At 40.6% G+C, this 21,065-nt stretch overlaps 2 protein-coding genes across 2 annotated transcripts in view; one reads left to right on the top strand and one right to left on the bottom strand.

Annotated features, from left to right (window-relative positions):
* LOC115186685 (zinc finger protein 271) overlaps positions 1-21,065 on the bottom strand; it is a gene marked incomplete at its 5' end in the record, with an annotated part of 58,950 nt that overhangs the window by 30,340 nt on the left and 7,545 nt on the right. The window lies entirely within an intron of this gene.
* On the top strand, positions 1,289-2,170 carry LOC115186695 (zinc finger protein 180-like; the record flags this gene model as incomplete). The annotated part of the gene is made up of 1 exon (XM_029746234.1): positions 1,289-2,170. A coding segment is annotated over one exon (882 nt), but the record flags the coding sequence as incomplete, so codon positions are not given.

Consider the following 21,065-nt stretch of genomic DNA (forward strand, 5'->3'; position numbering starts at 1 on the left):
CTTACAATTATAATCCAAAGTAGTGTCAAATGATGATAATAATAAGCAACCTGGAAATGGAGGCTATATTTGCTGTCAGCCTATGAGAACTCCCCTGAGTTTTCCCCCACGGTGGTGAATTAGTGAATAGACACAGAGCTTAATGTGAGTTTCCTTGAGTAGCACTCCTGATCTAGTGCTGTAATATTCAGAATACATTGTGATAACTAATCTTTGCTCACCATTTTTTAAATATATATATTTTTTTCACCCCTTTTTTCTCCCCAATTGGTACTTACAGTCTTGTCTCATCGCTGCAACTCCCATACGGACTCTGGAGAGGCGAAGGTCGAGAGCCATGCGTCCTCTGAAACACAACCCAACCTAGCCGCGCTGCTTCTTGACACAATGCCCATCCAACCCGGAAGCCAGCAGCACCAATGTGTCGGAGGAAACACCGTACACCTGGCGACTTGGTCAGTGTGCACTGCGCCCGGCCCGCCACATGAGTCGCTAGTGCGCGATGAGACAAGGATATCCCTGCCGGCCAAACCCTCCCCTAACCCGGACGACGGTGGGCCAATTGTGCGTCGCCCCATAGGCCTCCCGGTCGCGGCCGGCTGCAACAGAGCTTGGACTCGAACCCAGAATCTCTAATGGCACAGCTTAGGCCACTTGCTCACCATTTTTGCTCCAGGCAGATATACTACATCCATAACTAGTGGTTTCTGCATTAGCAGGGAGGTGTTTCTGCAATCAAATTGTGTGTGCATCGCCCTTGTCGCAATTTTAGCAAACACAGAAAGGTGCCTATATTTGAGAACAAAAGTCGCCTGGCACACTGCTTAGGAGTTCAACACCTTTTACTTATTTCTAGTTACTACTAATGTGAAAACAAGACTAAATATGACTATTGTTGCTCACTTGACTGTCTTAAGACAATTGTCAAGTAATTTTAACATTCATTACAGACGTCAATTGTTGTAGAGTATCATGGCTACGCTGTTGGCATCACCTTTTTCAGTGGATTTCTGCTGTTGTGAGCCTTTAACTATCTGTCTGACTTGTTCACACAGGAGAGAGACGTGACTATCATGGATCCTCTGGGGAGCCTCAACATCATGATGCTAACGAGTCAGAGAAGAGTCTGTCCAGATTCTATCACCTCAAGAAACACCAGCAGAGACCCACAGGGAAGAAATCTATCTGCTGCTCTGACTGTGGAAAACATTGCAAATCTTCATCAGAACTTAAAATACACCAGCGAACACACACAGGAGAGAAATCTCACCACTGTTTTGATTGTGGGAAGAGTTACTTAAGATTAAAAGCACTAAAAGTACACCTGAGAATTCACACTGGAGAGAAACCTTACAGCTGTGATCAATGTGGGAGGAGTTTTACTACATATTTCTCTCTGACTCTAAACCAGAGAATACACACAGGAGAGAAACCGTACAGCTGTACTCAATGTGGGAAGAGTTTTACTCAGTCAAGCAACCTGTTATCACACCAGAGGATACACACAGGAGAGAAATCTTTTAGTTGTAATCAATGTATGAAAAGTTTTATTTCATCTAGTTACCTGACTGTACACCAGAGAACACACACAGGAGAGAAACCTTATAGCTGTGATCAATGTGGGAAGACTTATATTTCATCTTGCCATCTGACTAGACACCAGCGAGTACACACAGGAGAGAAACCTTATAGTTGTAATCAATGTGGGAAGAGTTTTACTCAGCCAGACAGCCTGATATCACACCAGAGAACACACACAAGAGAGAAACCTTATAGCTGTGATCAATGTGGGAAAACTTATATTTCATCTTGCCATCTGACTAGACACCAGCGAGTACACACAGGAGAGAAATCTTATAGCTGTGATCAATGTGGGAAGAGTTTTGCTACATCTGGCTCTCTGACTCTACACCAGAGAAGACACACAGGAGAGAAACCTTATAGCTGTGGTCAATGTGGGAAGAGTTTTACTACATCTGGCTATCTTACTCTACACCAAAGAACACACACAGGAGAGAAACCTTATAGTTGTGGTCAATGTGGGAAGAGTTTTACTACATCTGGCTATCTGACTCGACACCAGAGAACACACACAGGAGAGAAACCTTATAGCTGTGATCAGTGTGACAAGAGATTCTCCGGTAAAAGACATCTGATCAAACATCAGAAAATACATGAATGAGTTGTTTCATGATATCAATGATATAATGTCACAATGTAGAATGTTTTAACATTGTAGTAGGAGTATATTAATGATGTCACAATGTAGAATGTTTTAACATTGTAGAAGGAGTATTTTAATGATGTCACAATGTAGAACCCTAAACGTTTGTCCCCTGTTCTATTGATTTCAACATGATATGGATATTATCCTTAGGGGGAAAATCCAGGCTCTGAAATGGAAGAGTTACTATTTATGAGATTTAATAAAAAGTGACTAACACAAAAAGAGTTGTGTTACACTTACCATGTTGGTGACCCACTTGAATCAAAATGCAACACTTCAAAATGTATCTGGCTGTTTTCTACAAGTTGTCCTCTAACCAGGGATGTACACATTATTCCCAGATTCCGTGTGGTTTTTGAGCTGTTAGTTTTAACAGGACGTGCAACCTCATCTCCCTCCTCTCGGCACAATTGATTTCAACATGATATTAATGAGTGATGACAAATAAGTGTTGTGTTCCTTTGTTTAGCGACCCCTACATTTAAATGCATCACTCCAAAATGTAGCTGACTGTCTTCTTCAGGTTGTCCTCTATTGAGGGAAAATACATCTTCCATTTCCATATGTTTATTTTTTAGTTGTGTTAGTTTCAACAGCACGTACATTCTGATTTCCCCCCTAATCGATATCAGTGATTTATTGCTACTTGTCAAAACAACAGCGTTTTTGGTCCTTGTACAGTTTTATAAGGTGCTTGTTTTAAATAATACAAGTAATATGATTATTGTGGCAGATGTTTGTTTGTGTACATAGCACATTTTATGTTTAGGTTTTCAATTTATCACAAACTGTTTCTGCATTTGGACTATTGATTTGGACACGTTTAAACTGTGACATTGGGGATATCCCATCTAGCAAAATGTATTTGAAAATAAGACTATGCCCGATGTACAATATAAGTTTGGTTTTAGTTGAAAGTGAAAGTTGAAAAGAAAACAATTTAATTTCAACGTACTTGCAGCCTAAACACATAGTCGCAGTCAAATAAATTGGTATATAATCAATTATATGAACAATCCTACATCACTCCAGTATTTATTTACAACATTCAAGTACTAATTGTCTTTATTCCACTACTGAAGAAGCATGACTCAAACATTCAGCCTGACAAAAGATACATGTTTTATTATTCCATGCCTCACCATTAAGTGAATTATTGCCAATACATATTAACAAAGTACATTTGGTTTTTATATTTCATGTTTAATATTCATGTAAGATTTAGTAATCATAATTATTTATGCAACCAACTGACAATTTTTGGGTACAGTTATATTGACATTGTTGCCCTGCTTTTAGAATATCAGGGTACATTCCCAGATGTGCCAACCCAAATGTACTCGAGCATGACATTGGGGACTGGGCCCCGATCCAACAACATGCCTATCTAGTGAACCCTGAGAAGAGAGAGAAGCTCTGCAGTGAGGTGGAAAGTTACTACGGATATTGCAGGAGTTTCCTCTTGAAATCAGAAATGTCTGTGGTAAGGACAACTTGGTTGCTGATTGTCTCAAGGATGGGCAGTCAAAAAGATTTGTGTTTTGTCAGTGCATTACCATGGATTACAATTTATTTTGACTGCACGTTTTTCTGTATTGGAGATGAGTTTTGTTTGGGTTCCAAGGGGATGAGAGTTCTAGAAGCTAGTGAGTTTTAGGAAGATGAGAGTTCTAGAAGCTAGTGGGTTTTAGGAAGAGGAGAGTTCTAGAAGCTAGTGAGTTTTAGGAAGAAGAGAGTTCTGGAAGCTAGTGAGTTTTAGGATTCTATAGTAAGAAAAAGGAGGAAAAAATATTTCGATTGTATATTATTATTTAGAAATGTGTTTTTCTTGTTTTTAATTGTTGACACGTCTCGCTCGTTAGCACGTCTAGCTCGTTAGCCCATCTAGCTCGTTAGCACGTCTAGCTCGTTAGCACGTATAGCTCGTTAGCCCGTCTAGCTCGTTAGCACGTCTAGCTCGTTAGCCCGTCTAGCTCGTTAGCAGGTAGGACGCACTGATTGGTGTCACCTCGTTAGTCAGTATGTGTTACACCTGTGCTGGCTTGTCCATCTCGTTAGTGGGAAGGTGTTTCACCTGAGCTGGTCCAGGTTCTATTTAAGAGTGTCTGGCCCAGTGCTCCAGTTGTCTTGATACATGTGGAGAGTCAACACCTTTAGTTGCTCCACCTTTTTGGTTTGCTTCCTGTCTTTAAGTTTGGTGTGGGTTTTTCTTTTGTTTGCCTCTTCTTGGGCAGATTTAGTGGGTCTCATGGTGGGTGTCTTTCAGGTCCCAGTTGTTGTTACTAGTCAACTTTCAGTGGACACCCACATAGTGTCTTTCAGAGACCCTCCTAAAAAACAAGTTATATTTTGGGTTTGATATTGCATCATATTGTTGATATTTTAATCAATGGCATTTCCTTAGAATGCTCATTAGTCTTTCAGTTGTTATTCTTCTGTTTTTTATCCTCTTATGTTTGTGTACTAAATATTTCTGATTATTTTCATCGTTTTTTCCTGTGAAGCCATTGTGTTGCATCCATGTCTGACGTGCTGTATAAATAAAGCCTCTGTTTTTATAATGCACAACAGATGTGCATTGAAGTACAGATATAAATACAAGTTCAAACACTTGGATAATGAGCTTTTCAATAAAGCGTTTCACATTCTCTACTGGTTGAAATGAAGTGTAATGTGATGAAATACTCCACCTATCCTGTGTTTATCAGATCAATGCAGATGAAGGGCATTAGATGTTGAGATGAACCAGTGTTAGAGTATTTACATGATGCATAGGAAGTGTAGTGTACTGTTTTTTAACATTATATTTCTGTATATATGAAATAACTAGTTAAATCCTGTTTCTAGTCTATTAGTTACAATGTGTAACCATTGATGTCCCAGGACCAAGATTGGTAAACACTGTTGAAGTGTATAATTGTAATACATACATGCAGACACAGCGTCATTCAAAGACTGGAATTTGATACTCCTGGTATTGGATATGACTGAAAAATAATCTCAAAGACATTCATACCTAAACTGCACCTTTATTTGCCAAGGTAGAGTACATGATCAGTGAATATATTAAATGTACAGGCTACAATGTGGGGATCTCATGCATGGTAATAACTACATGTATATACGACTTGCATCCTTGGCACAACATGATATTATATTCTACTCAATCCATAGGCTTCATTAATGTCATTCAGGCTGTTTTGAAGTTGATACAACTGGCTATGATAGCTGAGGTTCATAGGTTCTGAACTAATATGTATACCAAATGTTTGGGTCCATACACAGATCGGCTAGATAGCTAGCTACACATCCATAGGCATACAGGTATTTTAATCATCCACTGCACAATATGCAAGAATATAGCTAGCTATGTTATTTCATCTATCTGCATGGCAAATATCAGCAAGGCAAGCTTACACAATTGTACATTCAATTTGCAGTAAATTCTTCAGCTAACTAGATTCTATACATTCACTGTTTCACAAAACAACAACCTGGTTTGCTGGTTGTTTCAGGAGTCCCTAAAACAACCAGAATGACAATTTCATACTCATGTCACAACACCCATAAAGCTAGCCCAGCTGGCTGGCTAATGTTAGCTAGTCAGCTAACTGGCTAAAGTTAGCTAGTCAGCTAGTTGGTTAATGTTAGCTAGTCAGCTAGCTGGCTAATGTTAGCTAGCTGGCTATTGTTAGCTAGTCAGCTAGCTGGATAATGTTAGCTAGTCAGCTAGCTGGATAATGTTAGCTAGTCAGCTAGTTGGTTAATGTTAGCTAGTCAGTTAGCTGGCTAATGTTAGCTAGTCAGCTAGTTGGTTAAAGTTAGCTAGTCAGCCAGCTGGTTAATGTTAGCTAGTCAGCTAGCTGGCTAATGTTAGTTGTCAGCTAGTTGGTTCATGTTAGCTAGTCAGCTAGCTGGCTAATGTTAGCTAGTCAGCTAGCTGGCTAATGTTAGCTAGTCAGCTAGCTGGTTAATGTTAGCTAGTCAGCTAGCTGGCTAGTGTTAGCTAGTAAGCTAGTTGGTTAATGTTAGCTTGTCAGCAAGCTGGCTAATGTTAGCTAGTCAGCTAGTTGGTTATGTTAGCTAGTCAGCTAGCTGGCTAATGTTAGTTGTCAGCTAGTTGGTTCATGTTAGCTAATCAGCTAGCTGGTTAATGTTAGCTAGTCAGCTAGCTGGCTAGTGTTAGCTAGTAAGCTAGTTGGTTAATGTTAGCTTGTCAGCAAGCTGGCTAATGTTAGCTAGTCAGCTAGTTGGTTAATGTTAGCTAGTCAGCTAGCTTGCTAAATCGCGATTTTCGTAAATGAACTTTACGATTAAAAAAAAGCATAATCGTTTGTCTCTACATTAACTAACATTCCTGTCAACTGTACATGTTTTTGCATGATTCGTTATGAAGTTATAATCCCTTACATTTGCTTCCATCCTAGTATTTCTGTCCGCCATCTTTGATCCAGTTCAGTTCTGTGTAGGGGTACCCCTCTCTCCTAGTATTTCTGTCCGCCATCTTTGATCCAGTTCAGTTCTGTGTAGGGGTACCCCTCTCTCCTAGTATTTCTGTCCTCCATCTTTGATCCAGTTCAGTTCTGTGTAGGGGTACCCCTCTCTCCTAGTATTTCTGTCCTCCATCTTTGATCCAGGTCAGTTCTGTGTAGGGGTACCGCTCTCTCCTAGTATTTCTGTCCACCATCTTTGATCCAGTTCAGTTCTGTGTAGGGGTACCCCTCTCTCCTAGTATTTCTGTCCGCCATCTTTGACCCAGTTCAGTTCTGTGTAGGGGTACATCATAAATCTCTTTATTTTATTAGGAAAATGTTTCATTCACAAATCAAAATGTATGAAGAAAAAGCCCCTTTTCTTAATTTTTTTTATCTGATGTGGAAAACTATTTAGAGTCCTTAAAACGTATACAAAACAAAATGTCAAAAAAATGTATTCGCTATATGTCTGTATTTGATTTGATCTAATGTGGAATAGTTTTATTTAATTTTTTTCTCATTTCTTTGGAATCCCTCTGGCTGTTATGTTTATGTTTTGCATGTTACTGTTAATAAATTAAATAAATAAATAAAAACCTCTCTCCTAGTATTTCTGTCCGCCATCTTTGATCCAGTTCAGTTCTGTGTAGGGGTACCCCTCTCTCCTAGTATTTCTGTCCGCCATCTTTGATCCAGATCAGTTCTGTGTAGGGGTACCCCTCTCTCCTAGTATTTCTGTCCGCCATCTTTGATCCAGATCAGTTCTGTGTAGGGGTACCCCTCTCTCCTAGTATTTCTGTCCGCCATCTTTGACCCAGTTCAGTTCTGTGTAGGGGTACCCCTCTCTCCTAGTATTTCTGTCCGCCATCTTTGATCCAGTTCAGTTCTTTGTAGGGGTACCCCTCTCTCCTAGTATTTCTGTCCGCCATCTTTGACCCAGTTCAGTTCTGTGTAGGGGTACGCCTCTCTCCTAGTATTTCTGTCCTCCATCTTTGATCCAGTTCAGTTCTGTGTAGGGGTACCCCTCTCTCCTAGTATTTCTGAAGAAAGTCTAACAGTCACTACTGCAGCAGCAGCCTCCCCTGGTCCTAGTGCGGCCCGGTAAGAAGTTTAAGATGCGATGTAACTGTTCACGAAAAAAATGAATCACAGAAAAAATATATTGACTGATATTGATTTATTTAGGGGGGGGCTAATGAATATTTTAGGACCAGCGTTGTCCCTTATTCCTACCCTTTAACTTTTTGTCTGAAATTAAAACAAACATTTTACTCAACTGCGTTACCCACTCCAGTCAGCAGATGGCGGTCTGGGAATTTAAGGTAATGCTGTTGGTGTGACGTATAATGTAGTGGACGGAACGCTTCTTTCAACAGCAGCAACAGTTAATCAGCCACCTCGGTAGCTTGCTAGACAAAATAGCCGAACCGATAAAGCTCTTTAGACGCGTTAGTGTATATTAGCCACTGTGTTTAAAACCCACTTCTGTCGTCTAGTTAGTTCTCCGATTTAATTTCATATTTACGGTGTTGTTGTTATTAGTCAGCTAGCGGGCTGGTTAAGTTAGCATTAGCCTAGCTAGCTAACATCTCCGACCATGCGGTCACTGAGCTACTCTCCTGCTCAAGAAGAGGTCTACTGGACAGAGAAAGAGGGACTATGGCAGAACGTTTTCGTGAAAGAGGAAGAGGAGGCTGTTTCAATACAAAAACAAGTAGAGGGTGCGGCTGTTACAGTGAAAGAAGAAAATGACGCGTTCAGAGTGAAAGAGGAGGATGATGCCGTTTTTGGAGTGAAAGAGGAAGAGGGGGATTTGACTGTTACATCGAGAAAGGAGGAGGAAACTGGACATCTAGGTCCGGTTTCCCAAACTCATCTTAAGACATCCAACGTTGAACATCTTAAGGCGTCCAATGGTTCTAACGGTGAACTTAGCAATAAGATGGTTTTGAGAAACCGTTCCCTGATTAATACTAGTAAGTACTGTCTTAAAAACAGAGGCACAAACTCTGCAGTTGTTGAGCTGATGTTTGGTGTTAAAGCGGAAATCTGCAATTGCTACATCCATTTTGTGACTTATAAAATATTTATTTATAGCTTAGTTCAACTGTTGTACCGCATCAGAACCCCCAAAAAGTTTTTTTTTTACTCCAATGTTTAGAAACAATGTAAACCAACACTGTATAGCCTCAACATGGTTAAAACTATAATGTTGATATCATGGATGGTCAATCCTTGCATCCATAGGTCTGTCTGTCTGTAGTTACATTTCTCCAACCCCATAATCATCTTATTACCAAAACAGTGGTGGAATTACAGCTTTGTTATTGTATGAACTGCAGATTGATGGGTTGTGTGGGTTTTTTAAACAGTAACAAAATGGCTGCCCAGAGGCTTGGTTTGGTAACCAGCTGAGGGATGGCGGAAGGTGAAGTGTAACCACTCTAAAATTCATAGAGAAAGCTATTGTAGCAACCGTAACTCAACACCTAGCGACCTCTTCAAGAAGTTCAGACATCTTGGTGTAACAGTTATAAGGTGTTAGCTTGACAGTTGCTGGACCCAGGTTTGCGTTCAGCTCAGGGCTACCCCCTGAATTCACTACACTATGAGTACAAGGACTGGCCATCCATGATGTCATAATGATAGTTTAACCAGGTTTCTAGGCTATATAGTATATTCTAGAATTCATCCATGATGTCATAATGATAGTTTAACCAGGTTTCTAGGATATATAGTATATTGTAGAATTCATCCATGATGTCATAATGATAGTTTAACCAGGTTTCTAGGATATATAGTATATTCTAGAATTCATCCATGATGTCATAATGATAGTTTAACCAGGTTTCTAGGATATATAGTATATTCTAGAATTCATCCATGATGTCATAATGATAGTTTAACCAGGTTTCTAGACTATATAGTATATTCTAGAATTCATCCATGATGTCATAATGATAGTTTAACCAGGTTTCTGGGCTATATAGTATATTTACATTTAAGTCATTTAGCAGACGCTCTTATCCAGAGCGACTTACAAATTGGTGCATTCACCTTATGATATCCAGTGGAACAACCACTTTACAATAGTGCATCTAAATCTTTTAAGGGGGGGGGGGGGGGGGGGGGTTAGAAGGATTACTTTATCCTATCCCAGGTATTCCTTAAAGAGGTGGGGTTTCAGGTGTCTCCAGAAGGTGGTGATTGACTCCGCTGTCCTGGCGTCGTGAGGGAGCTTGTTCCACCATTGGGGTGCCAGGGCAGCGAACAGTTTTGACTGGGCTGAGCGGGAACTGTGCTTCCTCAGAGGTAGGGGGGCCAGCAGGCCAGAGGTGGATGAACGCAGTGCCCTTGTTTGGGTGTAGGGCCTGATCAGAGCCTGAAGGTATGGAGGTGCCGTTCCCCTCACAGCTCCGTAGGCAAGCACCATGGTCTTGTAGCGGATGCGAGCTTCAACTGGAAGCCAGTGGAGAGAGCGGAGGAGCGGGGTGACGTGAGAGAACTTGGGAAGGTTGAACACCAGACGGGCTGCGGCGTTCTGGATGAGTTGTAGGGGTTTAATGGCACAGGCAGGGAGCCCAGCCAACAGCGAGTTGCAGTAATCCAGACGGGAGATGACAAGTGCCTGGATTAGATTTGCCAGTGAAGATTTCCTGTGGGGGGCAAATTATTAGAGCTGTTGATAAGTCATTGTATAATATTCAGCCAATTTTTTTTTCATGCCATTACATACCTAGATTCAATTACATTCATGAATTGGTTTGAAACTTTTGTTTAAAAACCTTCTCAAAGGACAATATAACCTGACTAGAGGGAGCCAGTCATCACTATAACCTGACTAGAGGGAGCCAGTCATCAACATAACCTTAATTTATTTTTAACCTTTATTTAACTAGGCAAGTCAGTTAAGATCAAATTCTTATTTTCAATGATGGCCTAGGAACAGTGGGTTAACTGCCTTGTTCAGGGGCAGAACGACAGATTTGTACCTTGTCAGCTCAGGGATTCGATCTTGCAACCTTTTGGTTACTAGTCCAACGCTCTAACCACTAGGCTACTCTGCCGCCCCAACCTAACCAGAATAACCCCCCCCCCCCCCCCCCACTAGTATCCGTTTGGGTCGGCATGGGGAATGATTGTATTTTCCCATAGTATGTTGTACCGAAGTTGACCGACTGAAAGGGAGTATAACTTTATGACTGTTGGATTCGGGCTAAACTTTGAACATTGAGATATTAAAGACATGATAGATCAGACACAGAGTATATAAAGGAGTGAGATCTGTAGAAAGACAGAGTGGCTGTGGGATGTGCTGGGTGGACGGGAGGAGATCACAGGATTGGTTTGGGGGAAGCGGATGGACATCTGTTACCCTTGTCATATGATGAAAAGCAGTAGTTGATCCCTTGCTGGATTTTTTTGTTGTTATTCTATCTCTCACTGTTCAAATAAACCTACCATTAATATTATAGACTGATCATTTCTTTGTCAGTGGGCAAACGTACAAAATCAGCAGGGGATCAAATACTTTTTTCCCTCACTGTATCATAAACGCCATCGATAAAAGACTGTGCAGCCGTCTTCATCAACCTGGCCAAGGCTTTCGACTCTGTCAATCACCATATTCTTATCGGCAGACTCAAATAGCCTTGGCTTCTCAAATGACTGACTCGCCTGGTTCACCAACTACTTCTCAGACAGAGTTCAGTGTGTCAAGTCGGAGGGCCTGTTGTCCGGACCTCTGGCAGTCTCTATGAAGCTACCACAGGGTTCAATTCTCGGACCGACTCTTTTCTCTGTATATACCAACAATGTTGCTCTTGCTGCCGGTGATTCCTTGATCCACCTTTATCTTGGCCAGGTCGCAGTTGTAAATGAGAACATGTTCTCAACTAGCCTACCTGGTTAAATAAAGGTGAAATAAAAAAAATGAAATAAAAAAAGATTGACTTTATTGACACCCAAATGGATACTGTCATTAATGTGGTTCTTCAATAATTACACATAATTCTTAATACTGTAGCAAACATTATATTAAAACCTCTTACATCTAGACGTTCCGCTAGCGGAACACCTGCTCCAATATCCAATGATGGGCGTGGCGCGAAATACAAAGTCCTCGAAAATCCGAAAACGTCAATTTTTCAAACATATTACTATTTTACAGCATTTTAAAGACAAGACTCTCCTTTATCTAACCACACTGTCTGATTTCAAAAAGGCTTTACAACGAAAGCAAAACATTAGATTATGTCAGCAGAGTACCCAGCCAGAAATAATCAGATACCCATTTTTCAAGCTAGCATATAATGTCACAAAAACCAAAACCACAGCTAAATGCAGCACTAACCTTTGATGATCTTCATCAGATGACACTCCTAGGACATTATGTTATACAATACATGCATGTTTTGTTCAATCAAGTTCATATTTATATCAAAAACCAGCTTTTTAAATTAGCATGTGACGTTCAGAACTAGCATTCCCACCGAACACTTCCGGTGAATTTACTAAATTACTCACGATAAACGTTCACAAAAAACATAATTATTTTAAGAATTATAGATACAGAACTCCTTTATGCAATCGCGGTGTCCGATTTTATAAGGTGAATGCACCAATTTGTAAGTCGCTCTGGATAAGAGCGTCTGCTAAATGACTTATATGTTAAAATAGCTTTTCGGTGAAAGCACATTTTGCAATATTCTGAGTAGATAGCCCGGCCATCATGGCTAGCTATTTTGACACCCACCAAGTTTGGTACTAACCAAACTCAGATTTACTATAAGAAAAATTGGATTACCTTTGCTGTTCTTCGTCAGAATGCACTCCCAGGACTTCTACTTCAATAACAAATGTTGGTTTGGTTCCAAATAATCGATAGTTATATCCAAATAGCGGCGTTTTGTTCGTGCGTTCAAGACACTATCCGAAGGGTAAAGAAGAGTGACGCGCCCGGCGCGTTTCGTGACAAAAAAATTCAAAATATTCCATTACCGTACTTCGAAGCATGTCAAACGCTGTTTAAAATCTATTTTTATGCGATTTTTCTCGCAAAAAAAGCGATAATATTCCGACGGGATATCCTGTTTTCGTTCAAAGACGAAAAAATAAAAACATGGTGCCGGCTCGTGCACGCACCCCCAGTCTCATTGTTCTCAGATCGACCACTATCCAAATGTGCTACTGTTTTTCAGCCATGGCCTGCAAAGTCATCATTAAAAGTTCTGGCGCCTTCTGAGAGCCTATGGGAGCATTAGAAAATGTCACGTTATGCCAGAGATCCCTTGTTTTGGATAGAGATGATCAAGAAGGCCAAGAAATAGTCAGAGGGCGCTTCCTGTTTGGAATCTTCTCAGGTTTTGGCCTGCCAAATGAGTTCTGTTATACTCACAGACACCATTCAAACAGTTTTAGAAACTTTAGGGTGTTTTCTATCCAAAGCTAATAATTATATGCATATTCTAGTTTCTGGGCAGGAGTAATAATCAGATTATATCGGGTACGTTTTTTATCCAGCCGTGAAAATACTGCCCCCTATCCATAACAAGTTAAGCAGGACATTCAAATGAGCCTTACAATTATAATCCAAAGTAGTGTGAAATGCACTGAAATGCACTCATAAGCAACCTGGAAATGAATAAATATTTGTAACATTCATTACAGACGTCAATTGTTGTACAACATCATGGCTACGCTGTTGGCATCACCTTTTACAGTGGATTACCGCTGTTGTGGGCTTTTATATCATCTGTCTGACTTTGTTGTTCACACAGGAGAGAGACGAGACTATCGTGGATCATCTGGGGAGCCTCAACAACCTCATGATGCTGACGAGGCAGAGAAGAGTCTCTCCAGATCAGAACACCTCAATAAACACCAGCAGAGACCCACAGGGAAGAGAACTCACAGCTGCTCTGATTGTGGGAAGAGATTCACCTCATCAGCAGGCATTAAAATTCATCAGAGAACACACACAGGAGAGAAAACGTATAGCTGTGGTCAATGTGGGAAGAGTTTTGCTTCATCTAGCTATCTGACTCTACACCAGAGAACACACACAGGAGAGAAACCTAATAGTTGTGGTCAATGTGGGAAGAGTTTTTGTCAATCTGGCCAGCTGACAGTGCACCAGAGAACACACACAGGAGAGAAACCCTACAGCTGTGATCAATGTGGGAAGAGATGTACTACATCTGGCTCTCTGACTGTACACCAGAGAACACACACAGGAGAGAAACCTTATAGCTGTGGTCAATGTGGGAAGAGTTTTGGTCAATCTGGAGATCTGACTCAACACCAGAGAATACACACAGGAGAGAAACCTTATACCTGTGGTCAATGTGGGAAGAGTTTTTCTCGATCTAGCTATCTGACTCTACACCAGAGAACACACACAGGAGAGAAATCTTATAGCTGTGGTCAATGTGGGAAGAGTTTTCGTCAATCTGGCCACCTGACAGTGCACCAGAGAACACACAAAGGAGATAAACCCTACAGCTGTGATCAATGTGGGAAGAGATGTACTACATCTGGCTCTCTGACTGTACACCAGAGAACACACACAGGAGAGAAATCTTATAGCTGTGGTCAATGTGGGAAGAGATACTCTGATAAAAGATCTCTGATGAAACATCAGAAAATACATGAAGGAGTTGTTTCATGATATCAATGAATTAATATCACAATGTAGAATGTTTTAACATTGTAGTAGGAGTATTTTAATGATGTCACAATGTAGAACCCTAAACGTTTGTCCCCTGTTCTATTGATTTCAACATGATATGGATATTAGCCTCAGGGGGAAAATCCAGGCTCTGAATTGGAAGAGTACTATTTATGTGATTTAACAAAAAGTGACTAACAACAAAAGAGATGTGTTATACTTACTACGTTGGTGACCCACTGGAATCAAAATGCAACACTTCAAAATGTAGCTAGCTGTTTTCTACAAATTGTCCTCTAACCAGGGATGTACACATTATTCCCAGATTCCGTGTGTTTTTTGAGCTGTTAGTTTTAACAGGACGTGCAACCTCATCTCCCTTCTGTCACACAAATGATTTCAACATGATATCGATGAGTTATGACAAATAAGTGTTGTGTTCCTTTGTTCAGCGACCCCTACATTTAAATGCATCATTCCAAAATGTAGTTCACTGTCTTCTGCAGGTTGTCCTCTAACCAGTGAGGTGAAATATATCTCCCATTTCCATGTGTTTTTTTAGTTGTGTTAGTTTCAACAGCACGTACAACCTGATTTTCCCCCCTAATCGATTTCAGTGATTTATTGCTACTTGTCAAAACAACAGCGTTTCTGGTGCTTGTGCAGTTTATAAGGTGCTTGTTTTAAAAAAATTCAAGTAATATGATTATTGTGGCAGATGTTTGTGTATATAGCATATGTTATGTTTAGGTTTTCAATTTTTCCCAAACTGTTTCTGCATATTGGTTATTGATTTGGACACTTTAAAACTGTGTTTTGACATTGGGGCTATTTCATATTTACATTTCATGTAACATTTAGTAATGATATTTATTTATGCAACCAACTGACAATTTTTTGGTATAATTATATTGACATTGTTGCCCTGCTTTTATAATATCAGGGTTCATTCTCAGATGTGCCAACCCAAATGTACTAGAGCATGACATTGGGGACTGGGCCCTGATCCAACAACATGCCTATCTAGTGAACCCTGAAAAGAGAGAGAAGCTCTGCAGTGAGGTGGAAAGTTACTAGGGATATTGCAGGAGTTTCCTCTTGAAATCCGACATGTCCGTGGTAAGGACAACTTGGTTGCTGATTGTCTCAAGGGTGGGCAGTCAAAAAGTTTTGTGTTTTGCGTTTAGCCAGTGAGTTGCTATGGATCACAATTTATTTTGACTTGCACCTTTTTCGTATTGGAGATTAGTTTTGTTTGGTCTCGTTCGAGAGGTCTAGAAGCTAGTGGGGGAAAAAATGTTTTTTTTCTTGTTTTTAATTGTTGACAGCCAGTAGACACCATGTTTATATTAGTGAAGGGGAAGCATTGTAGTTGATTATAATGTGAAATGGAAGTTGTTTTCTGATGATGGTGAGCAAACTTTTAAGGTGTTAGTCTTTGGTTTTTCCATTTTATGTTTTGAGGTTGGACTTCAGCACGTCTAGCTCGTTAGCACGTCTAGCTCGTTAGCCCGTCTAGCTCGTTAGCACGTAGGACGCACTGATTGGTGTCACCTCGTTAGTCAGTATGTGTTACACCTGTGCTGGCTTGTCCATCTCGTTAGTGGGAAGGTGTTTCACCTGAGCTGGTCCAGGTTCTATTTAAGAGTGTCTGGCCCAGTGCTCCAGTTGTCTTGATACATGTGGAGAGTCAACACCTTTAGTTGCGTCACCTTTTTGGTTTGCTTCCTGTCTTTAAGTTTGGTGTGTGTTTTTCTTTTGTTTGCCTTTTCTTGGGCAGATTTAGTGGGTCTCATGGTGGGTGTCTTTTAGGTCCCAGTTGTTGTTACTAGTCAACTTTCAGTGGACACCCCCATAGTGTCTATCAGAACCCCTTCTAAAACCCCACCTGTTTAGTTGTGGTTGTTGTCCCTCTTCTTCATAAGTGACATTTTAGATTTTTCCCTGCTGGGGAACGTAACAACAATGTGGTAAAACAAGCTGATATTTTGGGTTGGATGTTGCATCCAATTAATCTTTTAATCAATGGCATTTCCTTAGAATGCTCATTAGTTTTTTTTATCCTTTTATGTTTGTGTACTAAGTATTTGTTTATTTTAATTGTTTTTTCCTGTGAAGCATTGCATCATGTCTGAAATGTGCTGGATAAATAAAGCTTAATTTGATTTGAACATATTGCAAACAAATGAACCCAATGACTGACCAATCAACAGACTCTTGCTAAACCAATGAACAAATATGTGTAAAAGCAACACATTTCTTGGTCCATCTTAATATGAAAAACTATCCCTTTTCCAGCCTGCTGAAGGCGTGGTGGAGTGGTAAACACCACCCCCGGCTCTACCAGGGGCTTGAGGTGGTCTCCCACAGCTCTGATTATGTCATGTTCTGTGGCCTTGCCGTTCCATTTCTTGACTGCCCCTGCAACACAGAAACACATTTAGTCATATTATATAAAACACTCAAAGTAATTGATATGGAGCATCTATGGCCTCAGTTACACCTGGCACCTAAATGTGACTTCTGTCATCCGATCACTCCAAGCTGCATTAGGTTCAGATCTACCAGGATGGGCCTTTGACAGTCTGGATGCAGTCAGGCCACTGATTATGCATAAGCAATGTAAAGAGATGGGGTGAATGAGTGGAAAAGTATATTTGATACAAATTACCTTCATATTATCAAAGAACAAATGTGTGTGTCTGAGGGGAAATTAACTTTCATACAGCCAAAAGGGGTGAGAAATTACACCAATATCAGTGGACAATTTGCACTAATGTAAATAAACATAGATGGAACATATTCCCTTTAGCTGATGTGATGAACCGCTAAGGGAACATAAATATTTACCATCTAAACCATGTGTGACCTCTCACCTCTCTGGCTGTAGAAGTGTTCTTCCTAGCCAGTCCCTCAACAGCTCTCTGACTGAGCTCCACCCTCACTGGGTCTTCAGAGGAGAGGAAGGCTGAGGAGGGATGGAAGGATGAATGGATCAGTCAGTCAATAAAGTGTAGAGCTGCTGTCTATACTGTCTGACAAATTCACTATTTTAGTAGTTCATTAAAGTAAATAAGGCTTTATGACTGCTGAATACCAACTATCAATCACTTAGATCGTGTATTTTCAGGTAGAGATACATCCTTGGGACGTCCCTAGCTGGTTGAAGTTGACATTTAAAATGGTTAAGGTTAGGGGTTAAGGTTAGCGTTTAGGGTAGGGATGTCCCAAGGATCCCAGATAGCATTGACCATTGTGCATTCTTCTGTCTCTTTTACATAGCAGGTGATGGGTTCTGACTTCTGAACTTGAAAATATGAAATATCCTTATTATGTGAAATTGAATGAAACAATAATGTATGTTGATGCTAATATGATGTACAATATTCCATGATGTTTCTATATGATAACAATAGAGTAATATATTTAATATGATGTACAATATTCCATGATGTTTCTATATGATAAAAATACAGTCAAATATTTAATATGTCATATACTATTTAACAGTTTCAGTAATTAATTTGAATTAACTTAATCATTATGACACAGCCCTTACTATTGTCATTGGTTACACTAACTGCACTGTTTGTCTACATAACCTGGTTCAAGTATTCATGACATCACCCTGAAGAAGGCACAGTGATGCCGAAACGTTGGTAAATACCCATTATCATTATGACACACCCCTCACTACCCATTATCATTATGACACACCCCTCACTACCCATTATCATTATGACACACCCCTCACTACCCATTATCATTATGACATCACCCCTCACTACCCATTATCATTATGACACACCCCTCACTACCCATTATCATTATGACACACCCCTCACTACCCATTATCATTGTGACACACCCCTCACTACCCATTAAATTGCTGGGAGTTTAAACATGGAGTGTGCGACTTTTTTTATTTTGATAGTTTTTTTGCCGTTAGTCAGCACCTCCACACAAACAATTTTTCTGGGTGTGAGCCAGCTCATGTTTTTTAAGGGTAGGTAACAACACATCCGCCACGCTGATCCTCAACACAGGGGCCCCTCAGGGGTGCGTGCTCAGCCCCCTCCTGTACTCCCTGTTCACTCATGACTGCACGGCCAGGCACGACTCCAACACCATCATTAAGTTTGCCAATGCCACAACAGTTGTAGACCTGATTACCAACAATGACTAGACAGCCTATAAAGAGGAGGTCAGAGACTTGGCCGTGTGGTGCAAGGAAAACAACCTCTTCCTCAAAGTGATCAAGACAAAGGAGATGATTGTGGACTACAGGAAAAGGAGGACCGAGCACGCCCCCATTCTTATTGACGGGGCTGTAGTGGGGCAGGTTGAGAGCTTCAAGTTCCCTGGTGTCCACATCACTAACAAACTATTGTTGTGTCTTTGGCATCATTAAAACTGAAGACATATTTATCAAATAACTCTCTGTAATTATTATTACGCGATTAACCTGATTAATCATGTAACTGTAATTAACTAGGAAGTCGGGGCACCAAGGAAAATATTCAGATTACAAAGTTAGAATTTTCCTAATATAACTTTCAGATATTTTAATATCTGATCAATTAGTCTTCTGATTAATGACGTATTCTTTACCTCGCGTCAGTTTAATTCCAAACGTCGTAAATTGTTGGTTATCTGCACGAACTTCACTATGAGTCATCCATACATCAATTGTCTTAAAATCATTTATTTACTAACTAAGTAATTCACAGAAATGCATAACAAACAAACAATGGTTACAAAGAAATGATAGGGGAATGTGCCCTAGTGGGCTAAACCGGCATGGCGGCTTCTTAGACAAAAGAGGAGTGGGGGTCAGCTGAGAAGACACTACAGAGTTGATAATTATAACAATTGAAATGCTAATCCTTTGCACATGAACGCTCACTCATTCGGGAGTAATTGTAATCAATATATAGATTTACGCTCAGTGTGTTATCGGGATCTCTGTTGAAAAGTTAGTTTCTGTTGGAGAGTTTGTCCGCCCTCTCTCGCTCTCTGTCGTGGTTAGAATGGATAGTTCAGAGTAACATTCATTCATGTCATTATAGAATAGCTGTTTCGGCGGTTGTTGGTCTTCGGGTTCAATGATACCGAATTCCTAGCTGCAGACTAGTAATTAATATCAAAGACTTGTTCTTATTCTGTCGGTATCATTAGTCTAAGAGTTTAACCATGTGGTATGGTTAAAAGTTCATCAAGAGAAATGCATGGTCAAACCTTGGCCCTCTCGTTATCGAGGTAAGCTGGTCTCCAACCTTTAGCCATCTCGTAATTGAGGTAAGCTCGGTCTGGTGATAGAAAACCTAGGTGGGGGTTTTATTCAGAAGAGCAGGAAAAGGCTGTCTCATGACACCGGGTCCTGTCTGTGTTCATGGGCAGTCCTCTGATTTAGTTAAACTCCAAAGGGAATTGGAGTTCTCTTCATTAAACAGTCCAAAATCACATTACACAATTTCACAAATAGCTTCATCCTTATTCATTCATTTTATACAACCATTAGATGTAAGTCTCATACCTGAGACTCTTCTATAAACATGATTATGGTAATGTTGCAGTATTGTCTCTCATGAGTTTCACAAAATTGTACCAAACGGACCAGTTCGTAGCTGGATTCTTCACCAATCTTTTATACCTTCTCCAGAACATAAATGTCGTTCGGTTCTCCAGTTCTGTGAGGTGGAAGAACTCCTTTGTTCTCTATGAAACCCACTCTGTCTCTATACTGTGGCCATGAGGAGAGAATCTCCTCATAGGAATTCACGACCGCTCTTACAGAGCCTGGTGTCAGAAGTATAGAGGTCGGGGGATGGTGCATAGAAAAGGCCTGGTGCAGGGGGAGGGGGGTCAACTGTGCTCGCTTTACCCAAAGGGGGCAACATCATGACACTATCATGGTCCAAGCACACCAAGACAATCGTGAAGAGGGCATGACAAAACCTATTCCCCCTCAGGAGACTGAAAAGATTTAGCATGGGTCCTCAGATCCTCAAAAGGTTCTACAGCTGCACCATCGAGAGCATCCTGACTGGTTCAATCCCTGCCTGGTATTGCAACTGCTCTTACTCCATGCACATGGCACTACAGGGGGTAATGCGTACAGCCCAGTACATCACTGGAGCCAAGCTTCCTGCCATCCAGGACCTCTATACTAGGCGGTGTCAGAGGAAGCCCCCCCCCCACACACACACACACACTCTGTTATCATCTATGCATAGTCACTTTAATAACTCTACCTACATGTACATATTACCTCAATTACCTCGACTAACCAGTGCCCCCGCACATTGACTCTGTACCGGTACCCCCTGTATATAGTCTAGCTATTGTTATTTAACTTCTGCACTTTAATTACTTGTTCCTTTTATTTCTTATTGTTATTTGTACTTTTTAAAACTGCATTGTTGTTTAGGGGCTTGTAAGTAAGCATTTCACTGTAAGGTCTACACCTGTTGTATTCGGCGCATGTGACTAATAAAATTTTATTTGATAGACTCATAGTACAGAATGATTGATTGACTGCCCAGTTCAACATCAGTTCACCGTCTCACCTCATTCTGTATTGGAGCAGCAGCAGCTGACTGCCCGGTTCAACATCAGTTCACCGTCTCACCACATACTGTATTGGAGCAGCAGCAGCTGACTGCCCGGTTCAACATCAGTTCACCGTCTCACC

Source organism: Salmo trutta, unplaced genomic scaffold, assembly GCF_901001165.1.
Source record: "Salmo trutta unplaced genomic scaffold, fSalTru1.1, whole genome shotgun sequence".
Classification (NCBI taxonomy): Eukaryota; Metazoa; Chordata; class Actinopteri; order Salmoniformes; family Salmonidae; genus Salmo; species Salmo trutta.